The sequence below is a fragment of the Battus philenor genome, unplaced genomic scaffold (assembly GCF_028537555.1).
Source record: "Battus philenor isolate CCGP_79_NKW_IND1 unplaced genomic scaffold, ilBatPhil1.0.hap1 SCAF_5, whole genome shotgun sequence".
Taxonomy (NCBI): Eukaryota; Metazoa; Arthropoda; class Insecta; order Lepidoptera; family Papilionidae; genus Battus; species Battus philenor.
In genome coordinates this window covers 4,117,582-4,138,166 of record NW_027181715.1, presented here as the reverse complement: position 1 = coordinate 4,138,166, position 20,585 = coordinate 4,117,582, and the positions used below count along the sequence as shown (strand labels likewise).

Genomic DNA, 20,585 nt, shown 5'->3' with positions numbered 1-20,585 from the left:
GTAAAATTGGAAAGGGAAAGGTTTAAAAAAAAGGTTAGTGTTCTTCAATTTGCTGTCAGTTAATTAAAACCTATCCAAATATCAATGTTTTTAAAAATAACAATAACGCAATGATAAAGTTATAAAAGGTATAAAGATAAAGTAAACGTGCGTTCGAATTACTGAATAATCTGTTCACACCGATCAATGTTTGCTTTAGACATTTTTATAACAAACTTAAGATCATTAAAATGGCTAAAGACTAATATTATTAAATGATGCGATTACTCTTTTATTTTATTACAAGTTATCAAAAACGGTTACGTGAGAAAAAAGTAAAGATTTAAAAAATCGTGCACTAAGAAGATATGTGGCATGAATTACCATAAAAAGCCTAATTTGTAACCTGTACTAAAGTATGTTAATTTATATCAATCCATCATCAGTTTTATTTGGTGATAATTATAAATTCAGATCTCAGACTAATCTTGTTCACTGTTACAAATTGTTTTTACGTACTATTAATATAGCAGTCGATTAAATGAAAGCCTTGTGACTCCAGATGACTTTTTTTAGTGCCCGGAAGAATTTTTCTTGATGTTCAAGATTCGCTGTCTCGGGGAGAAGGAAAGGGTTATGTGGAATTCCGACGTACTCAAGTGGTCGGCCTTTGCACTTCATCTAAAAATCTTTTTTATTCCCACAGACCCTTGCGCTGTGCTATAGATAGCCCGTCCCCGACATACGTTGTTCACGCCACTCCTGAAACCATCGCGTTGCTATCACAATGGTTTGAAACCACATCAATCCATTGTCCGCTTCAGAGTGATTGGGCCTAGTGAGAATTTAGGGGTTCTACGATAAACACACGTGGATCCGAAGACCCTGTTTCTAGTAGAGGGAACTATTCTCGTATTACTCTGTATTGTCGGAGTCGTCCGAGCAAGATTTCTCTTAGCCGAGCATAATGTCTGCAGATGAAGGTAGTCTTCTAATCTCGTAAAATAGTACTATGTATGAGCCCGAGTCGAGGCCACTGCGGGAGCCTTCGAGCTTCGCTACCTTAAATAGGTCATAATCAATGCTTCCTCTACGTTTAGCCGCCGTGAACTAGCAGAATCTTTGAATGCACAGCAGAATCTTGGAAAGCAGTTAAAAAAATGCAGATGACTAGATTAAATAAGCAGAACAATAAAGTTCTCAATTTCGATGGGTATCTCAGACACGCCAATTTTTGATGCCTAATCTAAATTCAGGAACATTTTCACTGGTTAATTATGATGCCGATTTTATCCTTAATTATTTTGTGATATTTTATCATTGAATCATCATTAAGCTTGAAGAGTCACTTATTGCTGTTAATAATTGTCAAAATAGTTCCTAGTTTGTCAAGGTCAAATTTTCCACCTTGGAAATTGACCAATATAGCCCCGTTAGAAAGCTTTTCTCATTGTAGTTAGGCGGTGACACTGGCGGCTACAAATCATTATACCTACTTTGCTTATGTATTACAAACAAACAAACTTCAAATCAATGTGACATTTATTTTAAGGAACTTGACGTGCAGTGTTGACTAGTCGTGCAACGATGTCATTTGTGTTGTAACAACATTACATGCAACCGGTTATAACGAATTTCAAAGGTACCATTTCATCACCAAGGTGGCATTAGCCAACATAAAAAGGTAGGGTAAGTTTTATTAAATTTTCATTTAGAGAAACCTTACAGATCGAAATACTAGTTACTTCAATAATTTAGTTTATTATAAGACCAAGAAAATGAAAACATTCAACAAACATATCATTAACAAAAATTTTTGAAATTACATAACATATGACAAAAGTTAATTATCAGAGAAATCTGCTATGTCCGTATCCAAGGAACTCACGTCAGCATCTCGGTCACTCTGTATCATTCCAAGGTTTAAATCATTCCGGGTTGAGCCCGCACTCACCGAGAATGCGTTTTCATTTTCCGAACCTATACAAACGTAAAGGTCAAGTGGTATTGGAGTGAAGTACGAGCAACCACAAAGTGAACGGACGATCTAGTTAAGATCGTCAGATGTGAAATCTATGGGAATGCCAATAAGCCGTGAACGTCCTACGGTTGAAATGCTGATGATGATGGTATAGTAAAGTGTTAGGGGTTATATATTCAATGATCATAGTGATGATATCGACGATGATGATGATTTTGACAGGATTTTACTAAGAGTCACACAGCTCAACGCCGTGAGTTGACAGCTATAACAAACTAGAAGATTCTACGCTGCCGACTTATGCCATGCATCGATGTTATAAAAATATAAAATAAAGAAATTACATAAGTAACATCTCTTAACGAATGTTGATTATTGATAAAATAAATTATGTTTGACTTTGGCTGCGATACGCTTTGTTATCAAAACTCTTAGTATGGTAAACGGGTAAAATAAATTGATTATTTAACCTTCAACTGTTCGAAAAGATGAATCAGGAGAACCCGAGGAAGCTAGTTGAAAGAAAGGACGGCTACTCGGTTCTCTTAAAAATTCAATGTTGGTAGCGTAGGCTGAGGGTTCGACCAATATAGCCTGTAAACAAAGTTATATTTATTTCAAAACAGTTGCAGTGTAGAATAACGTTACAGTTTATGTTTCATTTATAAAAACAGTACAATAAGATAATTGCATTATCCATCAAACAAGGTGTATAGATGACCTTGTTACGATCGCCGGAAAACGCTGGATGCAAATTCCTTGTAACTGGTTCTCTTGGAAATCTATAGAAAAGGGCTATGTCCAGCTGTGGGCATCCTACGATTGAAATGATGATTATGACCTATTACATCTAAATCTTAGTGAAAAAAAAAACATACTTCGCTTTGCTGTCCAGATGACGTTTCCGTAGAGCTCATGGAAGTATCGCGTCCAGAGCTATCTTGGTCACTGTGAATACCACGCCCGTCGCCGGCACCAGCTCCCACACCGACACTCGGCTCCAAAATGTTTGCATTAATATCTAATTCAGGTTCTACGATAGGTAACGGCATAGGTAACAGAACTCTCTGTGGTTCATTCTCTTCCTCCTAAAACAGTTTCATTGCGTATTTTAAGTTAGTAATAATTCTCCCTAGGAAGACCCCTAGGTTGAATTTATGTAAATAAAATACTATGACGACTTTAAAAATGAAACAGATATATTGAGCCAGCGGTCTTAAAAATAATAAAAAGTGTACTGTGATGCGTAGCTATTAAAATTAGATAATATATGCAGTGCGGGGGCCGGATCAGATTTGCAACCGAATGCATCTAGTATGGGCTAGCGAAATCAGCTAGCTTTAACAATAGCATACCTACATTACTTCACATTTGTTAAACTACAAAATAGCACAAGTGCAACAAGTGCAGTTCATTATTTATTCCTTATAAGCTAACTCTGAAGTATTTTTAATATACTGGAACTTCAACATAAAAAATCGATAATTACATTTCCAAAACATTTATTTAAATAGAAACTGTATCCAAAGAATCGAACTTGCGACATACGATCGCAACTCGTAGTTCATTACCGCAGGGCTACCAACCACTGCGAGCTATAACTGAATTTAAAGAAAATAAATTAATTTTTGATTATATTATTTCTTTATTAAATTTATCAAATTTTGTATAAATGGAAAACAAATATTTTTTAATAAAAACCTCTTGTCGCTATTCTTATGCTTTTGATCTATAAAGTTTGATTACATTCATACCAGCAGTAAAACCAAATATGACTTAGACTCATTGCTACGTGTTGCCATATTTGCTCGAAGATCGTATTTCCCAAATATTTGCTGAAGTGATGATAACGGAGCCATAAAGTACAAATTTGAGCAAAATTTTTTAAACGTCAATAGCAAACAACTGCATACCTACATTTTAAAAATCTTATAGGCTAGAAAATCTAAAAATAGATATTGAAAATATTAGACATTTTACATTAAAATGATTTTACATTAAAATGAATGACAGACCCTAATAAGAAATCTTAGTAATAACCTTGATAAAAATATCTAAGAAAGTACCGATGATACCGGTATTGAGTCTAAAATCGATTTTAATTAGTAGCACTAACACCTAACCAAATTTTTCATTACTAAGTCAAATATTGAAAATTTTTGTAAAACAATAATAAGCTCTACCATAATTTTTTTTCTTATGAATACACCTTGAATATTAACAACGTAGTTGATAGTTTAATAAAAATTAAAAAAGGCTCTTACGGAACGTTGTTGGTTGATTGCATGGAAAAGCCACTGTGGTACCAACGTGTCGTCGTCAACTTGGCAAGACACGTAAGTATCAGATGATCGACCAGATGTAAATACTTCTTCTGACGTCTATAAAGATAGAAATATTTCGATGTAACTAAACATTCGTGATTTTAAATTGCACGAAAAGCAATTTACTTACAGCACGCCTTACATCCATGCTATGGGCCACACTTCCAGTTTCAGAGTCAATTAAATTCACGTAATCTGGTTGATCGCCTATCACTCGTTCATTTATTGAAAATCCGCTAAATCCCTGGACGGTGCCTCCCGCGTACTACAAATAAAAAAGTACACAACACATACAAGAAATACTTTTAAAGAGTATATTTCAAAAACTATTTCGTCAAACAAGCTTACCGGGAGACGTATTTGTTCATGTCTTTCAAATAACTCATGCACAGACTTCTTAGGCGGTGTTAGAGTTTGCAAAGATTGTAAATTTGCGCTTAATTCATTGTCAGCTAAGAAATATTCTGAATATCCTGATATAGAAGCAAAGGATTTAAAAGAAATTAAATCAACATTGACTTGTTTTGATCCAGAGTCAAGAGAAGTAGTAGCAGCGTTATTGTCAAAGTTTTCGTTAAAATGAACTTTTTCACAATTTTTCGTACGGTCACTATGAATTATGTATTTATTCTTGACACTTTTAGAGGGCTTATTTAGGTGCTCCCCGATACCATTATTGAGCTTTTCCTCAATTAAAGCCCTAATGTTATTGTATGTATCAATATTTCCATTACCATCTAAAACTTCCAAGTTTTTATTCACTAGAGTTGACTTTTTATTAATTTCAGATTCAGATATATAAGAAGGTAGCTTTTCACTTTCCACGGCAGCAACTTTTTTATATGATTCTAAAACTAATACCAAATTCGCTAGGTTTGAATCAGAATGAAGCTGTCTTGTAGGAATTGCGTTTTCAATAGTATCAGATATAGAAACTTTTTTACATGTGGACGAACTCGACGTACAAATCTTTTTTTCAAAGGTGTCGTAAGTTTTTTTAAGACTGTTGTTCGAAGACCTATTTTTGTGCTTAGATGTGACATTGCGGGGCACTAAAGTACTTTTACTTCTTTCAAGATCTTGTTTGCTTGCTTTGTTTATCGGAATCTCACAAAGGTTTGATGATTGTGGGTCGTTTTCCTTATCATCAAAGATTACAGATGTTCGCTTAGTACATTCGATTGTATTAATTTTTCTAATGGGCGATGAGGTCTTTGGTATATTATTGATTTTCAAAGCCATTTTCGAGGATGTAAACTTTCTTTTGTTCTGTGGCGACAGCTGACGAATTGTAGCCACACTATTTGTAGATGAACTTGAACTGTTTGCAGACTGTATATTACGAATAGGTTTAAGATCTGTATTGTTGCGAAATTCTTTTATAGGTGAACTTTGTTTATTAGTATCGGTTTCCTTTTCAATTTTATTACGAAATACAGCATAGCTAATGGTTTGACGTGGGTCGCGAACGAACTTTAATAATTCTTTTTTAATGTTCATTTTTTTCATACTTGTTAAGAAGTAACTATCTTTAATAAGATTTTTATTTATTTGTGAACTCATCACGCTTTGCTGCAGCTTATTTTTTATAGTGATGGCATTTTTATAACTAGGTGGATCTTTGGGAACATAATTTTTCGTTAAAGTTATAAATTTCTTATCTTTCTTAGCATTTTGAGATTTATTAGCATCTTTCTTCACTGCAAGTTCATTTTTTATATTTTTAGGTGAAGTAGAGCTAAAATTTAAAAAGTGGTTAAATTACGAAAGCTTAATAATACTTAATAAAACATATTATAATACTTACTTCCATGCGGTCTTACAGGTTACCTGAAATATTATAAATAATTAAATAGTAGAAAAATATGGAAATATAAAATCGACAATGCTTGTTAGTATTGTTTCTTTACCTTATCCAAATTTTTGCTATGTTTGATTGATTTGCGTGCTTCGAACTTCTCGGAGTCCCTAGAAAACAATTGTTTCCTAACTCTTACATTATCATTTTTTTCCTGCGATTCGTTGTGAAACTCGTTGTTAATGTTGGTCTTTGCAAGATTTTTACATATTAAATTATTCTTATTTCTCCTCACATTACTATATTGTTCTGTATTTTTCTTGATGAGAAATACTTTTAAAGGATCTTTCTTTGCAATATTCTTTTGTGTGAAACGCTGCCATTCTCCTTGATACATTATGTCCTCGCATGTTATTCTATCCTTGTAACTATGAATATAAATACCTCCACGTGTGAGTTTACGCTGAATGTGGCTAGGAATAGAAATGTTATTTACAACATCAATTGTTTCACTTAAATGTTCTTGCTTTAATTTAGTGTCACCTATTGTATCCGGTGAAAACTTTTCTAACATATCGCTTTCGCATTGATCACTTAAACGCATGTCTTTATTCAAATCACTAATAGAATTCCTTTTATCTTCTAAAACAGAATCATCCAAGGGTAACTTTTGTGAAGACGAATTGGTGTAATTATCACCTTCAACATTAAAATCTTCAATAGAGGCCATCGTAGCAAAATTCTCCTGCTCTTCAAGAATTGCATTATTAGAATCTTTAATTTGAATACCGTTCGTTTTTCCTCGAGAAACCATTACGTTTTCAGATTTTGTTAAATCATCTTCGGGCATATCATGCTCAATACATTGTTCACGTTCATTAATATCAGAATCAATTTCATTTTTAAAGTCATCCGTATTATGTGGAATATTGTTCAAAGACATTGTTACGGATGGGGCTGGACATAGGAAACCAGTATCAGGGCCACATTGAACATCCATATTAACATGACGAACACCTTTTGAAGTACTAGGTTCGTTAATATCTGAAACCAAGGCACATAATGTCTTAATCCCCCAAAAAAATTACTGTATAATCAGCCTAAATTAATGAAACGATTACTGGGACTAAAAATATTTGTAATCTACGTATGGCGATAGATGTCAATCAGTCAGTGACAATCGTTGCAATAAGATAACAAAGTAACTGAAAATAGGAAGAAGCAAATAACAATTACCATACAAAAATATAGCTTGTGATTCTTTATTTTCTGCTTTCACAACAAGTTTATTAATGGAGCAAACACTCTTTGTTAAAACAGAGATGCCGTCTAATCTGGGCTCAGATTCAATTGGCATTAGTTGTTCACTTTGATAGAAATAATAGTCGTTAGAATCTGTGGCAACGGTCCTGCGCAGAGCTATGGTTTCATTCGTATTGTCCGTAACTATTTCAATAATACAACTCTGTTCTGTAAAAGCTATTGATTCTTTATTTTTAAAATGCAGTTCTTCCCTTTTATAACTTATTGGTTGTATCAAGTCGGTAACGGTTTTTTTCGTATTAACATTTTGTTGGCAAAGATTCAATAAGCTATTTGAGATCTTAAATGAGAAAAAGTTGTGATGTTATTTTGTAAATATAATAATATTCTCATTATTTTACAAAAAAAAAAACTTTGTTGTACAAATACTCACAGGTTTCGGCACAGTGTTTAATTGCTGCGGCGGCTTAATTTTTCTTTTAATTCTAAGTTTATAATATTCACATTCAATAGACGAACTGTTTTTTTTAAATACATATCCACATAAGTTTTTCTTTCTAATAATCTTTGTTAACAATCTCTTTCTTGTAACACTCTTATCGTTGTTATTATTTTCTTTGCTATTCGATTTTTTATTTTTCGTGATTTTTGAATTTGAATTTTTATTACATTTCTTACTAGATTTTTTGTATCTGCCTCGATGGTTTCTGATGCTATCAGTGTCACCAGAACTACTAACTCCCGAATAAATATCTAGTTTATGATGTTTTGCAGATGAACTATTGCGTTCCGTTAGCTTGTTTTTATTACTTTTGTGTCTGTCGCAACTTGTGGGTGATGAACTACTTTCTCGATTATTGCAATCATAAACTGTTGAAAAGAGTTACCAGTTAATTAAATAACACAAGTGAATAAAGCAGAGATATACACGATGTACCTACTTTTAATAAATTCATTACTCGTAACGCTTGTGTCATCTTCTACATCTAACTGTGTATACCGAAGAGATCCATCCGGAGATGTATTATAATTAGCTTTTTCATCTGAAACTATCGACAAAAATTAAAAACTGAAAAATTTTAAAATTTAATATATCGATATTATCCACGAATTTTGATATATTAATTTTACTCCGAGAGACGGACAAAATAAAAACACAATGATATGCACCTGTTGTGTGTATATACGGTGTGTATTTGTCCACAATATCTTGCCTGTAATGTAAATATTGAAACAATAAAGTCACATATAAACATTAGAAAATTCATGTTTCCGATCTGTACTTACGTCGTATCATTATCGTTTATCTTTGAAAACTTAATCCTGTCTAGGGTATGGTTTTGCCGAATATCTAAATAGTGAAAAATAAATATTAGGTATAATGACGCATTAATTTAATTATTTTTTATTAATATTAATTATTTTCAAGCGAATGCATATCGTACAATGTGGAGAATGATCACAAAATCTTTCGCCTATATTAAGTGCGGCAAACATTAATATGATATGAACGGGTATTTTGATTCTCAAGGATACTTGCGCAAAATTAATATTCGTTAAAGTCTTTAATAATTAATTTTAGATTTTAAGGTCGACATCACAAACCGATAATAATTAACATTTCCTCCTTTAAATTATGTGCATATTATTGACTGACGTTAGGATGCATGTTTTCGTTACAAAATTGTTGTTGTGAAATGTATGGCTTCTACAAAAATTATGGACATGATTAAAAAATAATAAACAATAAATGTACCCTCTGGGACAGTGACGGATAATGGATTTTTATTAAATAAATGTCGTTTCCTTCTTTCGATCGCTCTTTCCGTCAACGTTAGCAGGTCTAGAAGTTTACATTGCAGCCATGTAGTCGGGGGCGGTATGTCCCGGTTCCTACTCGTCTTCAAAGCCAATTTCATAAGTCGACATACGACTCGGTCTAACTCGGTTGTTATATCTTCGTCCGCCGTCAGCAAAGAACGCAGTTTACGAACTTTCATGTCCAGTGAACGTTGAAGCCATTTACCTAAATAAAAATAAATGTTTCAAAAGCTATTACAGCCTGTCATATCTTTCATTTAACTTAATGACAACAAGCCTCTACAAAACTAACTACAACCAGAGACTGTAAAGATAGCAAAACTGTGACTCTGGTTTCTAATACTTAATGTTCGGAGCAGAAAATAAGATTAACAAGATATACTTTTCTGCAGGCTTCAGGAAAATTGTTGTTGTTTGTAAATATTGTAAGCAACTAAAAAAAGAGAAGTTTATCGCAATATACCATGTAATGTCTCTGAATTATGATGTAATAAATTTACCTAAAAATTTTCTGCAGTGGGAGAATAATAAAGCTTGTTAATAAATTATTTCACTACGTAAGTATTATATCTTGTACATATTACGATATTAAGGATGTATCAAAAAAACGGTTGTGCTTGTTATGGGCTATTTTTAAATGACCCTAAGTTACTAACATGAATAAATTAATAAGCGGTGATATACACGTAATTGGGACAAATATGCATTCTTCGTTGTGAACCAGTGATCAGGATAATTTAAGCTATTATTGTATTTCTGCGTAAATTAATAGCATGGATAGGAATATTTTCCAAATGTTAATTATAATTTTAAAATTGTACAATCATATTACGTACGTTCGTACGCCAGACGCGCTGGCGTGTCCGTAATAAGATGTACGTTGGAAATCATTTTCCCTGGATGGCTTAATGTCAAAAAGCTGTGCATTTCTTTAAGTAATTCTTATTCCAAAAGTACACAACTAAGATTTGAGTAAACTTTAATGGATCATTATGTAGTTTTAGCATAACATTAAGGAAAGAAACAGCATTTAGCAAAACAAGGAAGATAAGGACAGGCGGACAAACGACCTTGTTAAGACCGTCGGAAGAAGATGCGTGTCCCTTACAATATTTGAAATAAATAAAGGAGCAGTGGAGGTTTTACCGTTGAAATGACGATGATAAAGCTACATTACCTATTCGATATTCTAGGAGAGATACAGTGAAAATTAATTATAATTGAACGACTAATTAGCATCAGAAAAAAAATATGCATGTTAATCAACCAATATTTTTATGACAACCTTGGCTTACTAGTCTAATGAATGAAACCTGTACTGTCTCAATGATATTTTTCAGTGTCAAATAATCAAATAAAAATATTTTAACCTCCATACTATTTAAATTGCAATATATATTAATTGAAATACACACTTCCTATTCTCATTCTATTTACATTACATATTTTTATTGTAATAAAGTAAAACGCAAAAATGTGAAAATGTAGAGGTAATTAGGACCAACCATTTTGTTGAGACGAATTGGCACTTGCATTGGAGTATGAAGTGGAATGTAAATCCGTGACATCCCACTGGAAAAAAGTGAACTCATAATTATAAAATAATAGAAAACCTGACACTAGAAATTATTTTAATGTACTTAATCTTGGACTTCACCAGAAAGATAAATTCGAAGGGCCTGGACAAGTAAAAAAAACCTTTTTTTAAATAAAAACAACACTCAAAGAATATCAATTTTAATAACTTACATATACGTAAATAATCAATTTATAACAAAGTAATTTATTAATGCAACTAGAAATAACGAAATAAAGCTATATAATTTCAGTCTTTGACTACATAAATTACTTCCATTAATGCAAAGTTCAAATCAAAACCAAAATCATCACAGGAACAAAATTGTAATAATTGCAGTCACACATACATATAACTTAAACTGATGCTTAAAATAATACCCTAACGCTAATTTTAAAAACCATGGCGTTTAGTTTCAGCTTTTGAGATAATCATTTAAACCTATATCCTATTATTTCGACTAAAATTAATCTTATTCAATTTAAACGACAACAAAACTTAAGACGAATTAACTGAACATTTATAGCAAATAAGGTGATTACTAAATATACGCTACATTTGTAATAAATCTACATGACATCATTAACGTCTACAAATTCAAATTGTGTTTTTACATCGGAGTACAAGTCGTTGTCTTGACATTCGTTATCAGGTGTGGTCATAGAAATATTTTCCATTAAAAGACGCGAATGTATCACGATATTGTTAGTTACTTCATATCCATTCCATTCAAGAAGATCTCTGAAAAAAAAATAATAATTTGGAAATATTCTGCTGTTTTATTTTCTTCTTAGTAAAGTTATATTTCAAACAATAAATCACAGAGATGGCAATAAATAACCGAGACAATAAACATTGGACTTAGAATTCTTTCTTTTATCGATTATAAATACAGTTTTTACTTTCTCTGTCTTGGTTAAATCAAGTAAATAAACAAAAATCAAGATGCTTGTTTAATCATATGGACCAATTTTATGTACTCGACTGTAAAAAATCTATTAATTGATTTTAACAAAAGACTATGAAAATAAATGTCCTGAAGATTCTTTCTGGTTAACTCACTTGACTTTTTCTACATCATCTGTAATATGCTCCACAGCGCTCATTAGGTAATCTAAAGGTATTTCTAATTTTTCACTGCCAGCCGAACCTTCTCGTGAGCATTGAGCGTCTATCAGAAAATTAATTTCATCTGATATCAAGTCTATGATCCGGCATTCTTCAGATTTATTCTGAAAAACAGTGATGTTGTAAATATTAGTTCTAGTATACACATGCTCTTACTCGCACGGGGATTGACGACGTTCAGGAAATCTTTATACAGATGATTGGTAATAGGAGTAAAAGTTTTGAAAGAGTGAATGTAAGTTGAATCAGCCTTTATGAAGTGTCCTCTTTGAGATATTTTACAATAATTTATTTTTTCTTTTAGAATGACGCAGGCCAATAACTTCTGGCAGTACAAAGTCTGCAGAGACAGATAGTCAACAATAATTAATTTTATTTATGAAACCGTTGATTTTTTGTGTACCATAGATTAATTGATAACAAATATGCTATATATTCTGCCCTTTAGAGCTTTTATACCTATAACCGCTCTTTTTATACACCGATTGTCCATCTGAAATTCATTATACAGAAGAGGTGAGTTTGTACTTACTTCAAATGGATAGCTATAATCCTTCACTATCTTGTAATATTGGTTCCAATATGGAGCGTTTTCACCCCAGTTTATATTATTCCAAGTATACATTTTTGGTTGTTGATCCAATGTACTCTTATCGAAGTTCAACATTTTGGTCAGCTGTCTAATCTCATCGACAACTTCTCTGGTATGAATAATAGAATCTATTTTGTTTTTTGCCATCAAATTCTGTGTCATTTTGGAAAACTTTCTCACTTGTAGCATGGAACAATTTAACCTAAAAGTATTTTAACATTAACGAATTATGTACCAATTAATTTTTGTTTTAATAACATAATCAATTAATTAATCATATTCCTAAGATATCTGCTACTCTTTTCTGCGCAAGTGCTCCTCTTGATCTGGTTCCAGGCTTCCTGTGGTAGCTCGTTGCCTACAGTGAAGCGAAAGAGAATCTAAATAGCCAGCAGGTTAATTATAGTGGGGTCGAACAGGCGCCACTGCCTTTGCTTTGACGGTGGAGGAGGAATTTTGGAAATAAAGGAGTTTAGAATAACGATATCCCGCTATACTTTTCGCAGTTTACCACAATTGCATATGCCCCCGCTCAGAGATGGCTAACTTGATTATTTTAATTGGTACAAGTTCTTAATTCCTAATTTGAGATCTTTTCTTCCATGTTAAGTAAGAAAATACCTCACAAAATTAAATACACGGAAAGGCATGAATAAGAAAATTACCTAGTCTAGCCATAAGTTCGGTTACAAAGAAAATATCCGATAATTTAAAAAAAAAATTATTTTAAAGTTTTATGTGTGATTATGTAGAGTGAAAAAGATATGTTAACGTACTAAATTAGTTATTCAAAGTGGCCATCCTTAACGCACGCTTTTAAACGGTCGGGCCATGTGTCGATGGATTTACGAACGGTTTCCGTTGGAAAATTGGTCACTGCTGCCTCCTAAGATTTCTCGAGTGACTCAATATTAACAAAGCTTAGAGCAGACCATGTCCTGTGCACAGACCACAATTTACAGTCCAAAGGGTTTAGGTCCGGACTAGCCGAAGGCCAATCATCAGCCTTTGGCGTCTTGGACATTTTGCTCAAGGTAAATTGGGGTAATGCGAGCCTTATGGCCCGGGGCCGAATCCTGTTGGAATGTCCACACTTCGTTATTGAATCAGGTGTTGTTGAGAGGTTTAACTACCGCTTCTAACACGGTATCTTGATACACTCTGGCTGAAGTTTTCACCCCATTTTTCGCAAAAATGGAATTTTCTAACCCCTTGGTAGGAGACACTCCACCAAACTATGACGTATGCTGGATGATGGCTTCGCTGAGCTTTGACCACTACCTCGGAAGCTTCTTTAGAGCTGGGTGCATACAGTCGATCATTTAGTGTTGTAGTGCTCTTCGATTGTAAAAAAATTTCATCGGTAAGAGATTTTTTCTGTGCTTTTCGTCCGCGAATCGATGCAACAGCTGTTTTGATCTTTCGACTCTCTTTTGTTTTAGTGCGTGGTTTAGCCTGATTAGCCCTAGACCTAAGTTTTGTTTGATAATTCGAGAAAGTACCCGTGGGATTCTCGTCTCTGGAAAAGATTTTCTGCTTACTTATGGGATTTCGACGAATTCTGGCCTTCACTGCATTAACGGCCTGGTTTCTTCGATAGACCGCGGTCGGCAGGATTTCTCACGATCATCAAGACATGGTTTTTTAGTAAACCTTTGGATGATACTATACACAAACATTCGGCTAATCTCCAGCTTTTTAATGTATCAAAAATGTGAGCTGGCTCCTTATCTACTTTGCACATTGCAATTACTGCAATACCAATCTCTTTAATGCCCCATTCGATTTTCAAAACAAATAATTTCTAACAAAAAACAAAATAATAATAGTTTTCGAAATTCAGATAAATGTTTTTTTTTAAATATATGTAAACACCCAGTAACAGAATTTATGGCTAGACCAGGTATATGTTGAAGACAAAATATGTTTACATATAGTTTCTACAACAGCAGATAATGATAATGACAATAAATTCTTACTGTTTACATATTAATGAGAATTACAATACATTGTTTATCAAGTTAGGTTTGTGATTAGTAAACACTAAATTATAACCTGCTAGAAACATCTTCAATCTCATACATTCTATTACTAATCCGCCTCCGTGGTACAAGTACATTGTCACAGAGATCTTCGTCAAACATTAAATAGCTTCTTCCAATCTCTTTATCTATATTGCACTGTGAAGTATTATCTCTGTACTCAAGAGTATCCAGTGGCGGTGAAGTCATAATAACAATGGTCATGCACGACCTTTTCTCAGGAAATGGGAGTTCAGAAAAGGACTCTATGCTACGAAAATAATTAAAAAACAAACAAATTTTCAAAAGCAACCCAAAAATAACTAGATTATCTGTTATCTGTATCTATTAAAGGTACACCACTCTTAAGAAATTTTATGGGTTTTCACACTGGCTGTAAATACATTATATTTCTTCAAACAACATAAATCTACATTACTTTATTAGACTGTAGGTTTCACATTATGATATAAAATAAATAGCATGAAATACAAGCTCTTAGCTGTTCTCAATTGGATTTAACTTTATTTTATTCTATATTTTAAACATAATATACATAATACGTCAAACCAGTATAAAAGAAAAAAAATTATAATGGCGTCCTTAAATTTTGGCTTCTAGGGAAATTCTGATCATCTATTTTTTAACAGATTGAAAACAAAAAGATTTTGGAAGATGGTGGATGCAGGTACTTCCAACCAGTTTTATTAAAATTCTATGGGAGAGGTCCATGTCCAGTAACTGACATCCTAAAGCTGATATGGATATGGTGATGATGAAATAAAAATCAGTAAGGAATTTATGGGTAAAAGGAAAGAATTTTTGTAGTAGGGCTGAGAATTTCATGTTTAATACTAACTTGTAAGGTGCGCATATCATATTGTTCTCATGTATTGAATCACTTTGTGCTAAGCTTTGTTCCATGTCACTCAAAGTGTTTTCATTTGGGAGACCTGAAAATTAAATAAAAGTTAAACATTTAAAAAAAATAGTAGTTTAATTTTACAATACATTTGGATTATTATTAAAAAAATATTAAGACAGCATGTATGTATGTACATGACTATGACATATTATATCATTTAAGAGATTTAAAGAAAATTAAAGTGTTGAAATTTCTAAATATGGTGCAAGTGAAAAAATACTTAAATACTCAATCATTATTAAGACACATTCATCCTTACATTTCGTAGTACATTAATATAGATAAAATTACTTTAGAAGTCTTAGAACAAATTGGTGAGACAAACTGTGGGCAGTGTTGATATTGATTTCTCAAAGAATCACTAACATATTTTAATAGGCTAGAACAGTTTAAAGATTTTTTGTAACCTTTTAGTTTTTCTATAAAAAAAAAATTGAATAAAAGTAGTAATTTATTGTTTTATAATAACTTAGTAATTTAAACTTACCTAACATTAATTATATGATGATCTTTTAAATAGTTTTACATAATTATGTTATTTTAAGTCGGAAAAAAAGAAATTAGCATGAAAAATTTGAGACATAATTTAGTTTGCTATTATAACTGCCGTATATTACAATATTAAACAATTGTTGTTAATCATTAGTTGGTTGATTCATGTTACACTAAATACAGAATTATTAAATTTGTATATGTTTAAATATTTTAAATCCATTGAGACATTTATTTTTTAAATATGATAAAATATATACGAGGGCCAAACTGAAAGTTTTTAGAACTGGCAACTTAAAAGCATTATATTAAAAAAATAAGTTTAAATTTTGAAAATAGAACTCTTTACCAATAATATTGAGTATACATTTCATTCATTTGTCATTTGTTTTACGATTTGGCGGCAAATTGAAAATTGTCTGTGCACGTCAGAATGAATTTAAGCCGAGAAAATTTTCGTGCAATGATTTTTTATGACTTTCGATGTCATATAAGTCAACAAGAAAGTTATGATAGACTTCGATTGGCTTTTCACGATGAAGCCCCATCTCGTGCCACAGTTTACAACTGGTTTAATGAATTCAAACGTGGTCGAACTAATCTCACCGATGATTTGCGTGAGGGACGGCCTTCTACAGCGACGAATGAAGACAATATCAGTGTTGTGCGGCGTATGATAGAGACTGACAAAAGAGTGACCTATCAGCAGATTCGGACAAGTCTAGGCATAGGTATGAGTCAAGTGCACAAAATCCTCCATGAACATTTAGCGGTCAGGCAGCTTTGTGCCCGCTGGATACCGCATAATTTGACCGAGGCTCAAAAACTCCGCCGTGTTGATTGGTGCCGAGAAATGATCCAAAAATTTAACGGAGGTGACTCAAATGCTGTGTTCGACATACTAACGGGTGACGAAAGCTGGATTTACTGTTATGATCCGGAAACCAAAAGACAGTCTGCTCAGTGGGTGTTTCCTTCCGAAGAGTTGCCAACTAAAGTGAAGAGAGGTCGAAGTGTTGGAAAAAAGATGGTGGCCTCGTTCTTCGGAAAGAAAGGTCATTACGCGACAGTTGTCTTAGAGGATCAGAAAACGGTTAATGCAGAGTGGTACACTAACAACTGTTTGCCACTTGTCTTGGAAAAAGTTCGAGAGAAACGACCTCGCAGCAGGATCCTCCTTCATCACGACAATGCCTCGTCGCACACCGCCAGGCAAACGATCGACTATTTGGCGACCTCAGACGTGGAATTACTGGGTCACCCGCCGTATAGCCCCGACCTCGCACCCTGCGATTTTTATTTATTCCCGAAAATAAAAGAAAAACTTCGAGGAAAACATTTTATGGACGCCGAAGAAGCAGTGGCTGCGTTTCAAAACGCCGTCGAAGAGACCCTAAGGCCGAGTGGGCAAGGTGCTTTTCTCAATGGTTCCATCGAATGCAGCGATGTATTGATGTAAATGGACGCTATTTTGAAAAGTTATAATAAAACTAATAACTTGCTAGAATGCTCAGTTTTTGATTTTCTAAGAACTTTCAGTTTGACCCTCGTATCCACCATAAAAATTGTACAGTTACACTCTACAATCATTACTATTTGCTTAATTTCAGAAATAATGAATATATTTAAAAAAACATACTTTTTACTAAGGCCATGCTGTCAATAGTTAAGTCTTGTTGTTTGTGATAATTCTTGGATACAAAAAGAGCTAGTTGACTGCAACAGCCATAATGAACAGTTCCCGGGGGACCAGGCCCAACACCTTTGCATGTCACTGTATAGTTTGGGTATCTTACCACAATATTGCTACACCTAAAACAAAATGATGCATATATCTTTACATATTATGATGTAAACAATTGCGTGTAATATATTTCTGCTTGATTGTGTGAAGAGAGATTTTTATTTATCAATGACAAGAAATAGTCTATGCAACTGTACCAGAATGGTTCAGCATTCCAGCATTGGCCTTCATGCAAAAGATTCCAGAGCCTCTCCAAATTGAGGATGACTACCAGGTGAAATCTTATGAGTACAGATCTTTCATAACCCTGTCAGCTTCAGTGAACTTTTATATAGCATAGGAAATATTATCCAATCAAAACAAAATAAAGACATTCACCTCTATAATTGTATTATACAGTCCAATACTTGATCTATTCTATGTACTCTTCTCAATTACAAATTATATTCTTATCTTTATTTTTAAAAGTAGCATTAAACAAGAAACAGAATATTTAAAAGATAGTACCAATCATGAAACTGTTCTCTGCTCCACTCAAACAAATGGTCCCATCTTCTGAGACCATTATTTTCCATAGCTTTAAACAGGACATTGAAATCTGAATTAGGTGTTGTTACTATTGCAATCCATGGCTGTATGAAGCCAAATATGTTGTGAACAAGTCTATCCAAGTCATGAGGTAACATATGTTCTATCACTTCAATTGCAACTACAGCATCACAACCAATAAGCCGGTAATCAGGATCTGCTGCATTGCCTTCAAAAAGCTAGAAAAATGTATAAATGGGTTAAATAATTTTACAACAAGGGTCAAAAGTGTATAAGAAAAAAAATATTAATTTTATATACTAATGTTTTGAAAGAGCTTATTTATACTAAACTATGTGCAATTATAATGTCAAAAAACAGTTTTTCTGTTTATGGTCAGCTATCTAAGCTGTTTATAAATGGAAAATTAATAATGAATAAAAACTATATTTATGATGTGCATAGTAGGTGCATATGCTAATAATAAATACAAAACGTCTATTAAAATATGTAGATCATATAGTTAAAACAACTTCCCTAAGGTCCTGAAAATCCGTCAGTCATTGAGAAGTTATTTAAATTTTTCTTTCTTTAATTTAGACAGATTAGACTTTATCATAATCATAACGAAATATAAGTTAAATGACTATAGAAATTGTTAATTAAATTACATACAGTTATTTGCAAAGGACTTTCTCGTTTTGGTACATATTCTCCATGAGCAAGTAGATCTGGAGAGCACCGCAGTGGTACAGTTTCTATATCTACTCCAATAATATGTTTTACTCCTGGTACTTCTTTTAAATATTTTATAAAACTCATATCATGATAACCAAGGTCAACAACCTGAAAAAAGACCAGATTCAATACCCTGCACAACTCAAAGTACCACATTTAATATTTTATAAAAGGCAAAGTATTTACAATGAGTACATATTACATTTCAATTCATTTTTTGTTTTAAGAACACTCTTTAAACAACAAATAAAACACTTGAAGCAAGCTATGGCTATATTCCATAGTATGCCTTTCCAGATGGAAACATTATTACAATACAGCACAAAACGGTTACCTTTTCTAATTTTGCAAGCCATCTTTCATCTAAAAGACAATCGTTAACTGCAGCATACCGTTGAGCATACATGGGCGGATAAAACACTACCCCCTTTTCTTCATCAAATTCAGCAAATACTTGTTCCTCGGAGTCTTCTTCATCTGGATTGCTGATTTTTTTTATTTTTGAAAATCTGAGACGTTTGTAATAGGGTCCAATCAGTCGTTCCAACACATTCAACAGCGACTCTCGGAAGTATATCAAAGTTTGCAGAGCAACTATCATATTGAGCGATTTTGACTTGGGATTTGACAATAATTTCAGGGCTCTGCAAATTGGCTTCCAATTGAATTTTATTCTTCGCTTCTAAAGATAGAAGCCACCGTCCGTCAGTAATTTCATGATATTCTTATGTTTATCATGTGTTTTTGTTTTTCATACAATTGACATCTCACTTTGACAATTATACTTTCAATGACATAGAACAGAAATTGAAGTTATGTCAATGAAGGTAATATTTTATATAGTTTTGAAGTGATCCTTCGTTTAATAAATACTTTATGGAAAAAAATCATCCATAACATTTATATTTTTATAAACCTAGTTTATTTATAGCGAATATTTTAGACTATTGTTTGCAATAATATTTTTGTTAGTAGAAGTATTTTTGTTTTTTACTCGTAATTTGTTTGTTTCTTTTTTCTAATTATAATTTTACGCGTGTTAATAATTTTATTAAATACCAAGAGCTAACTATTATTTAAATACTATCTTTAATTTGTATATTCACAAAAATCTAGCTTATTATATTTAATGTTAACGTAAATTTAATTCTCAATCGACTATAATGCACAACTATTTTAGATAAGTTTCAAACACGAGATATAGATCAAATAAAAAAATCTAAACTAGAAATGAAACAATAGAAAAATTCATTACTATTTGTTAACAGTTTCTTGTATCGTGCCCGAAAATATGTCTTCATTTAGATATCTCGGTATAACACCGTTACATTTAATTTAAGTTCAATTATCTCTCATCCTTTATTTTGAATAAATCTTAAAACGTGCCAAAGTTATGTTTTTAATATAAAACCTCTTACAAATTTATTAATCAAATACCGATAACACAGCAAATACTTAAACTATAACTATTTTATTAACACATGACTAAATTACTTTTGTATTATCTAATAAACAAAATATTCGAAAACGCTATGCGAAATTAAGTTAAGTGACAAATCATTCGTTTAAAAATACAAATAGTAACACATACTGTGAAAGTACCCATTGTTAAACCCACTCTTATTGTCTGCAAGTCAGTTTATCGCCTAGATTTAGGACCGGTTTTAATAATGCA

The 20,585-nt window shown here is 32.6% G+C and overlaps 1 protein-coding gene across 1 annotated transcript; it reads right to left on the bottom strand.

The window, feature by feature from the left end:
* Positions 1 to 1,822: 1,822 nt before the first annotated feature.
* On the bottom strand, positions 1,823 to 19,681 carry Hen1 (Hen1 methyltransferase). Its single transcript, XM_068772952.1, is given in 22 exon segments — positions 1,823 to 1,959; positions 2,431 to 2,554; positions 2,839 to 3,045; positions 4,219 to 4,341; positions 4,415 to 4,549; positions 4,633 to 6,022; positions 6,092 to 6,114; positions 6,195 to 7,126; positions 7,319 to 7,685; positions 7,779 to 8,215; positions 8,287 to 8,394; positions 9,102 to 9,397; positions 10,686 to 10,738; positions 11,357 to 11,483; positions 11,805 to 11,974; positions 12,403 to 12,664; positions 14,518 to 14,754; positions 15,343 to 15,436; positions 17,540 to 17,712; positions 18,152 to 18,411; positions 18,848 to 19,018; positions 19,245 to 19,681. Coding segments are annotated over 22 exon segments (6,093 nt in total). The 5' UTR covers positions 19,512 to 19,681.
* Positions 19,682 to 20,585: the final 904 nt, after the last annotated feature.